A 15,303-nucleotide genomic window follows, 5' to 3' on the forward strand; every position below is an offset into this window, starting at 1 on the left:
TGCAGAAAGTGTCTGCTTGAGAAGACAAGCCCTTCTGCTCCAAGACACATGCTTGTTGAGGGCAGTCTATGTGCTCACTTGGAGCAATCAGCTGGCTCCAGCTGCAGCTCGGTTTACCAGGAGCCCCAGCAGTTCAGGAAACATGGTTGAGCCACAGACAGAGCCTGCTTCACCATCCGCCCCGACCACACGGAAACCTGGGGCTGCAAAGGAGGGAGAAGGCCACAAAATCTCATTCGCCTCCAGAAGAATCCTACCCACTGGACAGCAGCTTCTGTGCTTAGCTTGCACCGCTACTGTGGGCAGCTCTTTTTTAATTTTTTAAAAGCCCAGCTGTCGGGCACAGCAGAATTCTCCAGATGAGCTGATGGGAAACAGGCTGCAATGAGAGCAGTGCTCCACCCAGGCTCACCCTCCCTACACACCAACACCCACCTCAACAGACATCTCGTCTCCCTCACTTGCTCAGGGTGCTCTGAACTCCTGCTCCTCCTGTTCTTTCAGGAAAGGAAGTTACTGGGGAAAATGCTGGTACTTGGCCAAAGGCCTCAACAAGTCTCAGACCAAAAGCACAGCTCCATTTTCAAGCCTGGGGTGTCTCTGGGCTCCAGCGAGCCAGCAGCTATACTCATTGCAGGGAAAAACTGATGAATTCCAGCTCTGGTGGGAGACAGGATGGGTCTGGCAGTTATTTCCCTCCCTGCTCCTCAAAAGAAAACAGCACTTGGGTCTTTCTCCAAGGTTTTCCTCCACGATGGACACTGTCTGTTTTTCTCAATCCTGAAGCACCCTCTTGCCTATCCAAATTTCTGAGCCCACATCCTGCCAAATGGAGCAAAAAAACACATCCACTGGATGCTTCAGCACAACACCCACCCAGCCTGGGTATCAGCCACATTGCCACCAGCAGCCCTGAACACCTTCAGATGGGAAGGTGACTTGAATCCAGCTGGGGATGGGCTACGGAAAGCAGTGAATGGCCAAGCTCGCACCAACAGAAGGCTGCCTGGGAAAGGTCTAATGCCTGTGCTCTTTGTCAGAGTTAGACACAGGACAAGGAAGTGACACTGAGAAATGCACAGCGATTCAAGCATCGCAGCGCTGGCACACCACGGGTGTGAACAGACAAGTTAAACCCCAGAATGGGTTATTAAAACAGGAGGGGAGCAGAGGCTTTCAGATGTTACTGTTTTAACTAAATCTTATTTCACTACCTGCGTCTGGCTTGGAGAGCACTGGCAGAGAAATGCAAAAACCTAACGTGGGAGTTTTCAGTGAAATCTGCAGCCTTTAAAGCAGAGGGAGCTCACTTTAAGTGGAAAAGACATGAACCACTGCAACTCTCAGATTCTCAGGATGCAGCAAGACATCTATGAGCAAAATGAGTTGGTACAATGTGAGCAGTTACTGCCCTCCAGCTGGTGATAGCTAAGTGTCAGCCAGGAGAGCTTAAAACCCTGGGGAAAGGGATCTGAGCTGACCTGGTTAATGCTGCACAAATATGAGTCAGGGAGCACTCACATGGTAAATCCAGGCAATACACAGGAGCAGGAAAAGGGGGAAATGGGCAATCGCATCTTAAACCACCCTGGCTGTTCCCCAGGTAATACAACATGCCCCTAGAGAAAAGGGGCACGAGACAGACGAAGTTTGGGGCCGCAGCTAAAGAATTAACTGAGGGAACAGCACAAAACACCACGTCAGAGCCACAAGCAGCACGTTTGGAGCAAACACCCAAGTAGCAATCTACAAAGGAATCCCTCGTCCTGCGGGGCAGCTGGGATGTGCCTCTCCTTCCCATCCAGCTCCAGAACAAGGCTGGTGTTGACAGGCAGGACTGCCACACCTAAAGCTTTCTACTCCTTCCTGCTGTAGCTCTGCTACTTGTCTGTCACGACTCACATTAAAGACACCATCTTCCCTGCGTGGCCCACGCTCAACTGCTTTCTTCAGCACAGGTAAGTCTGCAGCATCCACCCTGCTCATTAGCATGTGCAAAAAAATACATTCCCAAGCACCAGTGAGTTAGTAACTTGAGTCTGCAAAACTGCAGACCCAAAGGAGCACTGGACACACCTCAACACCCCCTCCAAACACCGAGCAGTATGGGCTTCCTTACGTGATGTAAACTAATCAGTACTTCCCCTCAGCTCCTGCAGAACAGTCAGCGCTAAACTCCAATGTTTTACTATTCTTCCCTTGACACAACATCAGGAGGGAAAGAACAGTTTACACAGAGCAGCTCTTTGACTAAGGAAGGCAAATCACAACCTCTGAAACACCAGCAGAATGTTTCCCAGAGAGGGAGATGGTGGTTAAAAGGATGCACTATGCAGGGAGGGAATTAGGATGGGAACCCTCAGCATTTTTCACTGGGAAGGGCTGTGGAACTGAATGCAGCTCATCTGGATCAAGACAAAGCCTTCTGCCAGTCCAGAGCTTGTTTAAATTCGCTTTTGGGAGCCCTCACCAGGGTATCTGAATGCATCCTTCTAAGAAAGGAGCAATCCATGAAGAACACTGTGAGTGCTCCCCTACTGTGAACAGAGACCCTCCTTTTTGTGCCCAGTCAGGACAATTTTCTAACACGAGGCACCTCAGAAGGAGCCCAACATACCTCACTGCCTGCCCTACTCACACTATCACTCTAAAGGGTCAGAATACTCCACTAACGTGCAACAAGCACCCTCCGTACTGTCCCAAGGTCCACCCCAAAATAATTTGCTTAAAGCAACGTCACACTCCATGCAGCATCTGTGTGTGCTTAGTGCAGGAAGCATCAGCCAGCAGGAGGTACGTACGGCAGGTGTAAACATCTCTGTACTCCATGTGCTCGTAGTCGGGAAGGATTTTCATAAAACGTCCCGACTTCACTCGTGGGTTTATACCTGAACAGACACAGCAGGGTAAGTACCAGCGAACTCTGCTCCACTGTAACCAGAACGTAACAGCACGATGAACCTGGAGCAACCACACAGTCAAGTCAAACTCTCTGACTTCACTTCTAGTTGTGGTGCACCATTCGTCGCCATCAGCCCCAGCCTTGGCTGGATTACTCACGCAGAACTTGGCACGTTCAAGATTCTCACAGACAACAGTTACAAATGGCATCCAGTGAATTCAAATTGGAATCAGGGTCCCCCTCAAACTCTGTAGTGTGACTGTAACGAGCACTGCTGTCTCAGTAAGATCACTTAGGCCAGTAACTACATGGACAGTAGCCCAGGGCTTGGATTAATTATGCTTTCTAGCACTTAAGCTCAGTTCCCCATTTCCCACACTACTTCTTACAGAAGCACATTCAGTGGACAGAAAAATGCATGTGAGTCCTGCCAGTAGCCCCAAATTAACTCTTCTGCAATTAAAGAAGTTTATGGGACAGCAGAAAAAATGGGGTCACACCACCAGAAAGCCGTTCCACTAAGTGTTTGCAACAGGGCCAACTGCTGAGTCAGAGCTTGAGAGCTAAGATGGTGCATCCCTGAAAGCCAGAGACAGCTTCCAAGCATCCCTGCTAGATAGGATTGTTGAATGGATATGGACAGAGTCCTTAATCAGAAGTGCAATAAAGTCTATCACAGAGGTGGTTTCACACGTCAAGTGTGACTCTTTGCCAATGGATCCTATAGATTCAGAAACTACTTTGGTGGAAAGGAAGACTGAAAACATACGTGTAAGAGATCTGTTGAGGGCTATTACATCAACAAATTGCATTAGACTCGGAAAATCCCCCAATATGAAAACAGTCAGAAGCTGGGAGAGCACCTAGTAAAGTATCACACAGGCTTGCCCTCTTCTTGGTCTTCCCTGGGTGACTGCTCACAGCTATGGCTGGGAGCTACAGTACTGGGCTAGAGAGAGACCATTGTTCTGAGCCAGTAAGACCATTTTTACATATAACTTGTGTACAAGAAGCACTAAATATCATTGTAATAAATCTTAACCCTGGAACTATTGTAGTGGAAGAAGCCTACAACTCATGAAGTGATGCTCTGCCCTTTAAGACTGGCAATGCAGAATTAAGATCCAATACGGTACGTACAGTATGGCTGTTACCACACCAGTGTCGTACAGAGATACCAGATTGAATGGCAAGTAAAGGAGCCCTCAAGTGCTGCTGAAACTTCTCTGCAGACATCTAAGTGCTGGCTCAGCATCACACAGCCCTCCCACCCAGGAAAATTACGCAGTTCCAGTCCCAGTGCACAAACAGGTAAAGAGGGACACTAGGAGATGAAGTAATTTGCCAGTGGATGCTCAGCAGGTCTACTAAAAATGGGATTAAAACCCTTCTACCTGTTCTTCCTTCCAGCATTAAGATCAATGCTTGAGGTCACCACTGCTTCAAGGCTCAGCAAATACAGTACATGCAGACACTGAGCCAGATTTTGGGTCTGCAAGGCCTACAGAGACCTCTCGTGACTTTAACTGGGGACAATTACAGCTTTTCTTTCATAAAGCAGGACCTTCTTTGAACAGCCAGAAGCCATAGTTCAAGCGCTGCAGGTTAAATCTTGTTTTTTATCCTAAGGACCACAGGTAACTCCCTCACAAAATCTCTGGTGGGGAACCAAGACAACACAGCCTGGCAGTGCTGGTATGGAGCTCTTGGGGGCTTTGCAAGGTGCTCTGAGCAACCAGCTCAGCTTCTGACTGCAAAGGGCAAGATTTGGTGACAGCCTCACGATGGATCCAGCCCTCCATTCAGTCCTTAGCCTGCCTTGGTTTCTCTCCTCTGATGATGCCCTCTCCCCACTCTAAGACAGAAGATGTGCATCTACCTTGCAGAAAGCACATTGGGTCTAAAGAGTTGGGGTCCCACTCCCACAGATGCTCCTAAAACACACCCACACCTCGGCAGAGGCCCAGCCCTGCCAGGCTCTCCTCCTTCAGGAGCAGCCCAGGGGAACGCTCACCCCTCTCCCTACGGCTTGCTCCCACTGCCAGCGTACAGTGACGTCCTCTCACTGAGATTGAGACTTGGCTACATTAGGGCTATGAGAAAATATCAGTTAATTCCTTAGCAAGATCTGAAAATGGCAAAACAGGAAAGGATGAAAAATCCTCAACACACTTTATTATAAAACTTAAATTACATTTTTTTTCCCCACCAAAGGACTGGGCAGCACAGACACCCCAATTCTTGGCATCTGCTCAGTATTAAATAAAACTCCAAACATGTCAACTTCAGTTTAATGAATACTCAACACATACATGCTTTCAAAATTGGTGCTAAGCAAGGACATACCGATCTAGATCGGCTTTATCACTTACGTTTGGCGTAAACATCTCGACAGGACACTCCTGTGATCTCCAATTTCCGCAGGTTTTCGCAGACCCCATATTCTGCAACGACACAGATAATAATGTCAGCTCCGGCCCAAAGGTGTTTGCTACCCATGATCTTGGTATCTCCTGTTTGAGTAAAAATGAGATCTTATTAGGTGCATTCCTGCAAGCTGCCACATTAGTCCGAGAATCTTATTGCTGCTTTGAAGAGAAAACAGAAACCTAGATGTAATTTCATTGCAGTTTGGGAATCTAACACATTTTACAAGCAATGCCTGCAACAAACACACCATAAGGAATGTACAAACACCACAAAGTTACAGATGCTTACACCTACACCAGGAAGAGTGTGAGATGTGGAAGACGTACGCGTTCCAGCTGGGACTGTATGCTCGTTTAGATCAAATCATGATTGTGTGTAGTAATTATCTACTCCCACTGAGGTATCCAACAGGGAAAACTGCTTATTAGGATCCTACAGAAAAGGTCACAGACTTTAAAAAGAATGAAATGGAGGCATAAAACAGACATCAGCATGTACAAATATGGTTACACTTGAAAGCGGATCAGATTGAGATGGGTCTGTTGTACGCTCAAATGCCTTTGATTGCTTACAGAACACCCTGAAAGCAAAACAACCCAGAAATCTTAAAGGCAGCTTTGAAGCAGAAAATGAGATTCTCTCATTTCATTTTCAGGAAGTCAACGCCAAACTTCTAAGAAACTTGAAAAAAATAAAAGCACATACTAACATCTCAGTGCAAGAAATCCTTAGAAGACCAGAGGGAGGAAATGAGAGGAGGAAGATCCCAAAAAATCGTCAGCAAGAAAAAACACCCTGCTGCAGTGACCCCGTTAGGTCTGAGTGCAGAAAACGACCCCCCTTGATATCAGACATCTGTACTACAGATGAAACACCAGCTTTCCTGAGCAACACCAAACACCTGCCAGACAACTGACGCAAAAGCTTATCTGTGAAGACCCTCATCAAATCATTAAGTATGAAAGTTATCCTCAGTGGAGCTTCCTTGAATTAACAATCTACCGTGGCTGCCGAATACCACCACCTAATGCTGGTAATGTGCTGCAAACTGAGAATTCTTTCTCATATACGAGAAAAGCAGAAGTTTCCCTGAATGAATTCAACCTCCTCCTGTCTATAAATACTCTTGTATGCAAACACGATGATAAAGCATGCACAAAGCTTACTGTCAGCCCGTCTACGGGGAATACATGTTCTGCACAACATCGCTTCGGGTAAGCAGCGAGTTCAGTGAAGGTAAGAGTGGGCAGAAGGTACAACAAACACGTTGCCCTTCGTTAAAAGATGCAGAGGTCAGTGGCATGACTTCCACAGCAAAATCCAGAGGAAGCTCTAAGTGTTGTCAAACACATGGCAGGATGAGGAAGCACAATTAGCCAGAGAGCAGACAGACGAGCCTGCAGAAAAGTACATCCAGCCCAGCACAAACAAACCCTTCAGTGCTGGGCCTCGGCCAGCTGACCCGACACAGCCGCTCTGCAGATTTGTGAAACCAGAGCTCTGCTGGCGGCTGGAAATTCAGACCCACCCCGCAGGTCACCCCCGTGTCCACCCCTCCTGCCAGCCTCAGCACGGCTTTCAACCACTGTTGTGTTGCACATGCACACAAGTGGGTGTGTGTTTGGTAATTACATCAAAGGGATGGAGGGAACAGTATGTTTCCTCCGCTGATCAGAAAGTTAGATCTTTATAAGATGACAGAAACAGCGTGGTGATACCGTGCTGTTTGGCAACAGCCAGCTCTTTCCATGTAAACAAATACTCACTGGCCACAGAAATCAGTGAGATGCACGCTCTGCGCAGCAGGCATTGCAGCTAGATTAAATTCAGTGTCATTGAAGATACTTCTGCTGCATCAGAAAGGGAGGAGACACGCAGAGGGTCCTGCCCAAAAGGCATTTCTCCGTGTTGCTCTCTAGCAGCAGTACTGGCACAGTGACGTTCTCTCTTCCTCCAGAGAGTGCTGATTTTTCACAAGGTGTTTTCCCTAGTAGATCTGTAAATCGCTTTGTGATTTACAGTGCAGTGCCATGATAGAGCCTCTACCAGCAGGTATCTTGAAACAACAGGGTGGGGTGGGAAGTGATTTGATGTTAAAGCTCTATCCCAGTTTCATGCAAGCTGATAATCTCCACTGAAATTTTAAGAAAGCCAAACCACTACTAAAGGTGCATTTCCTAAGTTTTGTAGTTCAAATCTTTCCTGGAAAGATTCAGTTCTCCCAAGTAATAGCAAGCTCCTTAAAAAAAAAAAAAAAAACAAAAATTTAGAATTTTGATATTGCTACAGACTATTTGACATTTGATATCCAAAGCTTTTAAGAAAGTATTATCAAGAAAGAAAACAATCTCATTTTAGTGTGGTTTGACACTCATTTTATAACTAGTCCTTACCCTGTTTTGTTCAGCAAACAACTACAAAGAGTCAAAATCCCAGAGTGATGGCTTAACTCTGGGTAAGTGCATCACTTCAGCTCCTCTGACCCACGAGCTGTTAACACCATGACGGCCACTCGATGGGAAAAATCAGTCTCTTGGCTCGCAGTGCCTACAAAAACTCCAAATACCCTAAGGAAGAAAGCTGGCCATCTCTTTTTAATCCAGAAGACAAGAGGGACATAAAATTAACAGTACATATAGCTTCAGGATAGTTACAGAAAAATACAACTGATGAGGTTTTCTTTACAGAGAACAGAAAGGCTTTTCCAAGAAAGCTTTGAAGGGCTCAAGCTTCCTGGGAAATTCCACTTCGGTGCAATTAAGTCTCTTTTAAGGAAACATATCTCAGTGCAACAGCTCACTGAGTGAAGTCTTTTAAGGAGTTAATAGTCACAGAAATTCACACATAAAATTTATACTGTTAGAAAATGGCTACTTAATCCTGCTTCAAAAGCAAGGATGGAAATCGGTTTTAAAGCTCTTGACCAGCTGGAAAGCCTGTTTTATTAGGTGTGTATCAGCAGTGCTAGGAAGATTTACCAAACACTCAGTGACACGGGGCTGTTTCCATGGCCACACGCACTGGAATTTGGAAAGGCAGCTCCATTTACGGAGAACTGCACTAATACTTTGGCAAGTGGGATTTACTCCCTGGCCTGCTCTCACCATACGCTCCTCTAAGCCTCACGTTCCCTTCTCCTCTCTACAAGAAGCCCTGTCACACCTCCCTCTGCGTGGCCTACACTGAAGTTTAAAAAATAAACAAACAAACCTCTTAAGATCCAGGTCAGGAAGAACCTCTGTACTCACATCAAAGACCAAATTACTGCTTTTTCTTTCTCTCTCTCTCGGCATGGCAACGCCAGCAAGCAGCTGCAAGCACTGGATGGGGACATCTGCAACTCAGAGGAAATTAGGGTGTCTGGTAGAGCTTGACATCCTTACCAGTGCTAAGTTTCAACTGTGCCCTGACTAATCAACCCTTTAATTTTTCCTGTGTGTTTACAAGGCTGCACACAGAACAGAAAGCACAGAAACTTACTCGGTTATTTCAGAGACGACAAAAATGGGAGATTCTCAGGCTAGTATCTCCAAAATACCAAGTGGACAAGTGTGGAACCGGTTTCTTGTTTCCAAAGGCTAAACTGTCAGATTAAAATACACCAAATACTTTCCCAAACACTTCTCCCAGGGGAAGGCTTGTAGTTACCACCGAGATATTTTGCAGCCGCAAGTTAAGGAGCCGAGCAAAAGGAGATTTTGATCTGCAACAAAGGAAAGCATTTGCAGAAACCCTAAAGCAAAAGATGGGTAGCTTCAGACCTGCAGCTTACAAACAGATCTGAGGCAGACCAAAGATGGCTACAGCTACTGAGCACCTGCCACCAGCAGCGAGAAAGAGCAAACCATGGCCAACTTGTAGTCTAAAAGCCACAGAACGTGGTCAGAGATGAAGAAAAGCCCATGATGTTCCACCAAAGGAACACATCACACTCTAACCTCACATAAAGGGAGATCAGAGCCTTGTGACTCATTAAAACCACCTTCACATCTACTAGTGTGCAGCACTACAAGAAATTGTTCCTGTTGTGCTGCAGGTTAGCATCTTTAATACCTTGGCCAACATTTTTTAGCAAGTCCAAAAGCTGCTGGAGGTTGTTTTCGCAAACAAAAGCCTTTTCATCCAAGTTCTAGATCTGGTTATTCTGAATTACTGGTCTGTTTCCAGGTGTTCTGCTGCCCTCACACTGTTTTATTTTAAGATGGAAGTGGTTACCGTTTAAAAGGGACTATCAGGTGTTAGTCAAGGTAGGTCAGGCCACCAGCCAGGGTGAAACACGCTTTAATTCGGCTCCCGCTGCAGAGATCAGCAATCTCCTATTTATAGAAAACATGAAAGCGACTGCAATCCTCCTCTTGCCAAAGCAGCAACTCAAGAGATGTCGTTTACCCCAAACAGTCGCAACGATGAAGGACCACAGCCCTAACAGCCACGCCAGTGCCACACAACTACTTCTGGTTAATCCCAGCACTCCCCCAGTTCACAACCACCAGCAAAAGCCCCTCCACTCTCAGGACAGGCCCTCTGGGTGCCTGCACTAACCACAACACGTTCTCAAGACTAGTCTAAAACTGAATCGTCCCACAGCAGCGTGACAGCAAGGTACCAACGCTCAAGAGATTGAGTAACCCATCCAACCTGGGCAATGGCTGGGCTTTCGCTTACATTCAGCACTGCTCCTGCCCAAGATGAAGGTAGAAAATGGCTGAAACAAATCACTGCAACAACCAGCTTCTCTCAGAGAACTGTTCTGTTTAATTTTAGGGTTGTCTTTCTTGTCTCTTTACTGCTGTGAATTTCTGAAAACACAAATAGTTTTGCATATGCACCGACACAAAGTTGAAGTCTACCAGTTACTTCCTCAAAGAGCTCAGCTCTGGAACATCATCAGTAGGCTTCAGAGTAAACAAGGAGTATGCTAGGAGAGGCACACATGCTCTGGCTGTTTCTAGGACATGCAGCTTCACAAGACACGTTACTATGCCATGCTTAAACTCCGGCAGATACAAGCACATACTTAACTGTCCTCAGTTGGGAAGTGGCTTGTTTTTGAAAAAGATTACAAAAAGTAATTCCATTTTATGTTTGACTATCATACAGTCACTGATGGATGGCTGTACAGAAATACAGTATAGTTTACATTTTACATGTGTATTTATATACTAATGCCTGATGTCCATATACGTCCTCATCACACAGTTGCACGCTCACATTTGCACACACTCTGTAGCTGAGCACGTGCAACATATCACTGAAATCTATGCAGAGTAATTAACTGCTAAGCAGCTCCATAAAATGGTGAGCGATTTTATACTCACATGTACAAATACTCAAAGTGACAGCACTACAACAGTAATTACCTCCACTGCTGTGTAGCACAATGCAAAGCACTACGAACAGTGCAAGAAGTCCAGAGGAGGAACCACTTGGAGAACTGTGACTCATTAAAAGATTGCAGTAACAGTTTCACAGATGTAACAAGTTTTCAACCAGGAACCTACCCTTTTCCGTTCAGCACAGCTTGCACGCCAGGCCTTTGGTACAAGATCTACCTCAATCACACCAGCAGTCCACCAACACACTGACAGTGGTTGCAATGGATACATCGGGGAAACATAAGAAACAGTGTGCAAAAAGAGAATAAAAATTTGGGTTTAAGCACCTCTCACCTTGAGTCAGGACTCTAGTCTTAACGCTTTCCCTTCCTCTCCAGTTTAGCTTTAGCCATACAAAGCCCCCCAGTTCCATAAATTTCAGCTAAAGCTTTTGAACACTGCTTTATCCACTGGCAAGAAAATCCAAGGAACAGTCACGAACTGAATAAATAAATTTATTTCCCCATCACGCCTAATTCAGTGATTCCTTTACAAGACAATCTGGCCTATATTTAAAAGTTATATACATTTCTACAGAAACATTTTGTCAGGATCATAACCTATCAAAATAATTAACCAGTGAAGTTTTGCAAACCATTTGTGAAATGCACAAATGTCCACGAGGACCCTGTGTCAGTAGAGGAGTGTAAGGAAAGAATGAATGCCATTTTATTATCCTGTCTCCAAAAAAACAATGTTAAGTTATTGGGACAATGAGATCATCCCATGCTGAACTAAGAAATAAGAATGCCTTGGTATACGTTTTCCAGGTAGAGCCTTTGTACTGTCCAAGGGTTCTTGGATAGTGCTGATAAGGCATTAATTAATTCCTGCAAGGTTTAATGCATTTGAACAGATCCCACTGCCTATGCCAGGCAGCCAGTCCGACATACGTAAATTCTTCATCCCAATACCCTCCCTGGTATTAAAAATAGAAACCAAACAACAACAAAATAATATATATGACTTCATGTGCTGGCAGCAGATGCACCTGGCAGGATCACACTACGAAGAGAGACGATGAGCACAGCAGGACAGCCCTTGGAGGGTGGGACAGCTGCTGGATTAACAAACAGGGGACAGAGAGCCACACTGATGTGAGGAAAAGGACAAGGAGTGAAGAGTAAGAACCGCAGCCCAGGAGAACAGGGCCACAGCAACGCAGAACCACAGCACTACTGAAAAAAAATGCCCCCAAACCACGGTATTAATGCAGCACAGCATCCTTGCAACAGACACCCCCAGGAAACGCACAAGCAAGCCAGGAACCCCTCCAAACCTGGCCCCAAGGGGACAGGAATGGATGACCTTACCCAGGCCTGCTCTCCTCCACCCCCTCACCAGACCCCCGCGGGCTCCCTGCTCCCGCTGTACCTGCTGTGCCTCCACGGCTCCAAGAGCGGCAGCTGCACAACTAAGGACTCTGTTCTCCCCCAGCACAACCCCGTCCTGCAGGGACTGACCATTCCCTTTCCTCACTGCCTGAAATACCCCATCCTCAGGAGTGTCCAAGGACACGCTGCACAGAGGCATCACCTGCCAGGGCCTGGCTCTGGTCCTGTCCCTCTTCCTCCCCTCCGGCTGCCACCCCAGGGAACAACCCCAGCGGGATGCCCTCTGCTAGAGCTGCTCACACGTCACCCCTTTTGCAGCAAGTGCCACCAAGAAGGGACCGTGGCCCAGAGGACCCGGGACCTGCCCTCTTCTCCACCCTCCACACACGGAGCCCTGCACGCACCCCTCACGGCCCCACAACCCGCATCCCCCCAGACCCCACACACCATCTCCTTGCTGCACCCCTTTAGGACCCCCACTCCACACCCCACCGCCTCCCCACGCCCTCCGGGTCCTCCTGCACTCCCCGGGACCCTAACCTTGCACCCCCGGCCCCCCACCCTGCACCCCCCGGGGCCACCTCGTCACGGCGCCCCCGGCCCCCCACCTCGGGGCGGGCGGTACCTTCGCGGCAGCGCCGCCGCCAGATCGTGTCGGTGCGGAGGATGCGGCGGAAGGTGGTGCAGACGCGGGCCAGGCTGGGCAGGTCGGTACCGGGCAGCGAGCCGAAGATCTGCACCAGGAGCTCGGGGGGCAGCTCCAGAAGGGACAGCGGGGCCCGCCCGGCCGGGTCGGCCTCGGCGGGGTGCGGCGCGGGCCGCCCGCCCTCGATGCGCTCCGCCGCCTCCTCATCCTCCGTGGCGCCGCCGCCCGCCTCTTCGGGGTCGGTGTCAGTGTCGGGCTCGCTGTCGCCGGCGCCGCCGTGCCGCTGCTCCCGCGCCGCGCCCCGCCGGCGGCAGCCGCGGGCCGGGCCCACCCCGCAGAGCCGGGCGCACACCGCCATGGCCGCGGCCGCTTTGCCCCACGGGCCGCTGCGCGCCGCCGCGCGCCGCCGCCGGGCCCGCCCACCGCGTGGCTCCGCCAATCAGCGGCGCTCCCGCGGCTTCGCCACGCCCCCCGCGAGCAACGAGCGTTCCGGCGCCGTTATCGTTCCGCCGCCCCCGCCCCGACACAACCGCCAGCGGGAGGCCGCGCCCGCCGCGGAGGGCGCGCCCCCTAGCGCGCGGGGGGACCGAGCGCCTGGCGGGGGGCCGGTGGAGGGGTGTCCGTGCTCGGTAACGGCCCGCTCGTCCCCGCCGCCCCGGTCCCGCCCCCTGCTGCAATTCGATTAAAAAAAAAAATAACTTCCCCGGTAAAGGGGAAAGAAAAGGAGGAAACCGCACATTGCCCCGTGTGAGGCTCGAACTCACGACCTTCAGATTATGAGACTGACGCGCTACCTACTGCGCTAACGAGGCTCCTCGAAAAACAGACCCCCATCCGGCCCCCTTCTGCCGGCCCACCCAGCTGGGCCCCTCGCCCTGGGGCCTTCCCGGTGGTCATTGTCACTGTTGTCCCTTGGGGTGCTGCCCGAGAACCCTCGTTTCCTTGTAAATGACTCCTTTTCTGCAGGACAGACCTGTTCTGTTCCCCCCCCCATCAAATTCATCCTTTTCCCATGCTTTTCTGCAAGACGGACCTGACATTTCTTGCAAACGGCTCCTCTTTCCCATGCTGTTTGCAAGAGAGACCTTGGTTTTGGTTTTTTTTTTGTAAATGGCTCCTTTTTCCCATGTTCTGCAAAACAGCTGCATTCCTGTGAGAGTCCTTTGGGGTCCCTCAACATCTGCATCCAGCTCCACTGGCCAGGGATGGCCCGTGAGGGCTGCATTGGCAACACGCTCTCAAGGAAATTAAGTTGTTTCCAAATAATTACAAAAATTAAAGCCAACCTCATTTGCTGTGAAGAGTCGCTGTTCGACTGGGATTTCTGCAGTGAAATGAACTCTGTGCATGCGGTGAAGCGCTCAGCAGAAGAAGGCCCCCTGCAATGCTGGCAGAACGTTGCCCTGAATCTCAATCAACAGTAGGGTCTCGAGGCAGCGGTCACCACGACAATCAAGCGACAAATACCTAAATGGGAAGATGACAGGAAAATAGACATTTAATTAATGCAGAAAATCTCCAAACCTCGCCCACAAGAATCACTGCAGGGAGCGAGCAACTGGCAGAAGATGAAGGAGGAACAGACCTTTGGTCCCACCAGACAAGAAGACATGTTTGGGTTGCGTTGGACAGCAACCTTTTGCCAAGGGTCTAGTGGGCAGCTCTTGTTGTCAAGAGGGACAATAGCCTGATTTCCAAGGATCTGTCTGGCCACGCACTCGGGACGATCAGATGATGAGTCCAGGCTGCAAGGCTTGTGGGATGAACAAAATTGCTACAACCACGGGATGAGTAAACGCGAGGCTTCTTACAGCCTCAGCCGCCGCGTTCCTCCCTCCAACACTGCGCGCGTGCAGAATGAGGATGTCATTTTTAATAGTGTGCTAATCCTTTGGGGCTTCAGTGATGGACAAGTTGAGCAGTCACAGTTCTGATGAAATTAAGAAAAGCTGCTCCAAGCATCTAAAACAAGGCACATGGACAATGAGTCACCTAAACCAAACATCAACAGTTTGGAAATATGTCAGTAGCTGTTCCCCACCTGTACTGAATCACAGGATTTTTCCCATGTGTTACATTACCCTCAGCTGGTACTCAAAGTTTCTGACACAGCTCTAGAAGGCCTTGTCATGTCTGTTTGTTTAGGGACTGATGGATTCATGGAGAGGACAGGAAAAGTACTGATGGCAAGGATTTTCATGTGAATGAAACAAAAGATGTCCTTGCTGACATTGCCTCGAGCAGAAACTCAGCAGTCTACAGCACACACATGCTTTTCCGTCTTTTGCATTTTCTATTTTTATCTGGACTTTCTTCTTTCTCCCTTTCCTCTGAATGCTCCTGCTGTCCCTAATCACCCTACAACCTCCTCTCCCTCTCCCTCACCCCTGTAACCTGATCCCACAGCCTTGGCTCCACAGATGCTGAACCACTGCATCCTCTTCCATCCCTCAGCGATCAGACTTTCCCCCTGGTTCACTGACCCCCTTTCCAGTCCAACCCAGGAGAAAGCAGGACAGCCCACCATAAATCCATGCCAATTTCCATGGAGCTCCATCTCCCCATGCCCATTTTCTCCAGATTAAAAGGTTGAAGAGGAAAAGGGAGTGAAGCCCA

The 15,303-nt window shown here is 48.8% G+C and overlaps 1 protein-coding gene and 1 non-coding gene across 2 annotated transcripts in view; both read right to left on the reverse strand.

The window, feature by feature from the left end:
* FBXO31 (F-box protein 31) overlaps window positions 1–13,045 on the reverse strand; it is a 28,486-nt gene extending 15,441 nt beyond the window's left edge. The window contains exons 1-3 of the mRNA XM_068411194.1: window positions 12,667–13,045; window positions 5,275–5,346; window positions 2,802–2,888 (exon numbers count right to left, since the gene is read on the reverse strand). Of these exons, the coding sequence (XP_068267295.1) occupies window positions 2,802–2,888; window positions 5,275–5,346; window positions 12,667–13,045 (538 nt within the window). The remainder of the gene's footprint in view (window positions 1–2,801; window positions 2,889–5,274; window positions 5,347–12,666) is intronic.
* A 381-nt stretch (window positions 13,046–13,426) lies between these two features.
* Window positions 13,427–13,499, reverse strand: TRNAM-CAU (transfer RNA methionine (anticodon CAU)). The gene has a single exon. It is a non-coding gene; the product is annotated as a tRNA-Met (tRNA).
* Window positions 13,500–15,303: the final 1,804 nt, after the last annotated feature.

The sequence above is a fragment of the Nyctibius grandis genome, chromosome 12, assembly GCF_013368605.1.
Source record: "Nyctibius grandis isolate bNycGra1 chromosome 12, bNycGra1.pri, whole genome shotgun sequence".
Lineage (NCBI taxonomy): Eukaryota > Metazoa > Chordata > Aves > Nyctibiiformes > Nyctibiidae > Nyctibius > Nyctibius grandis.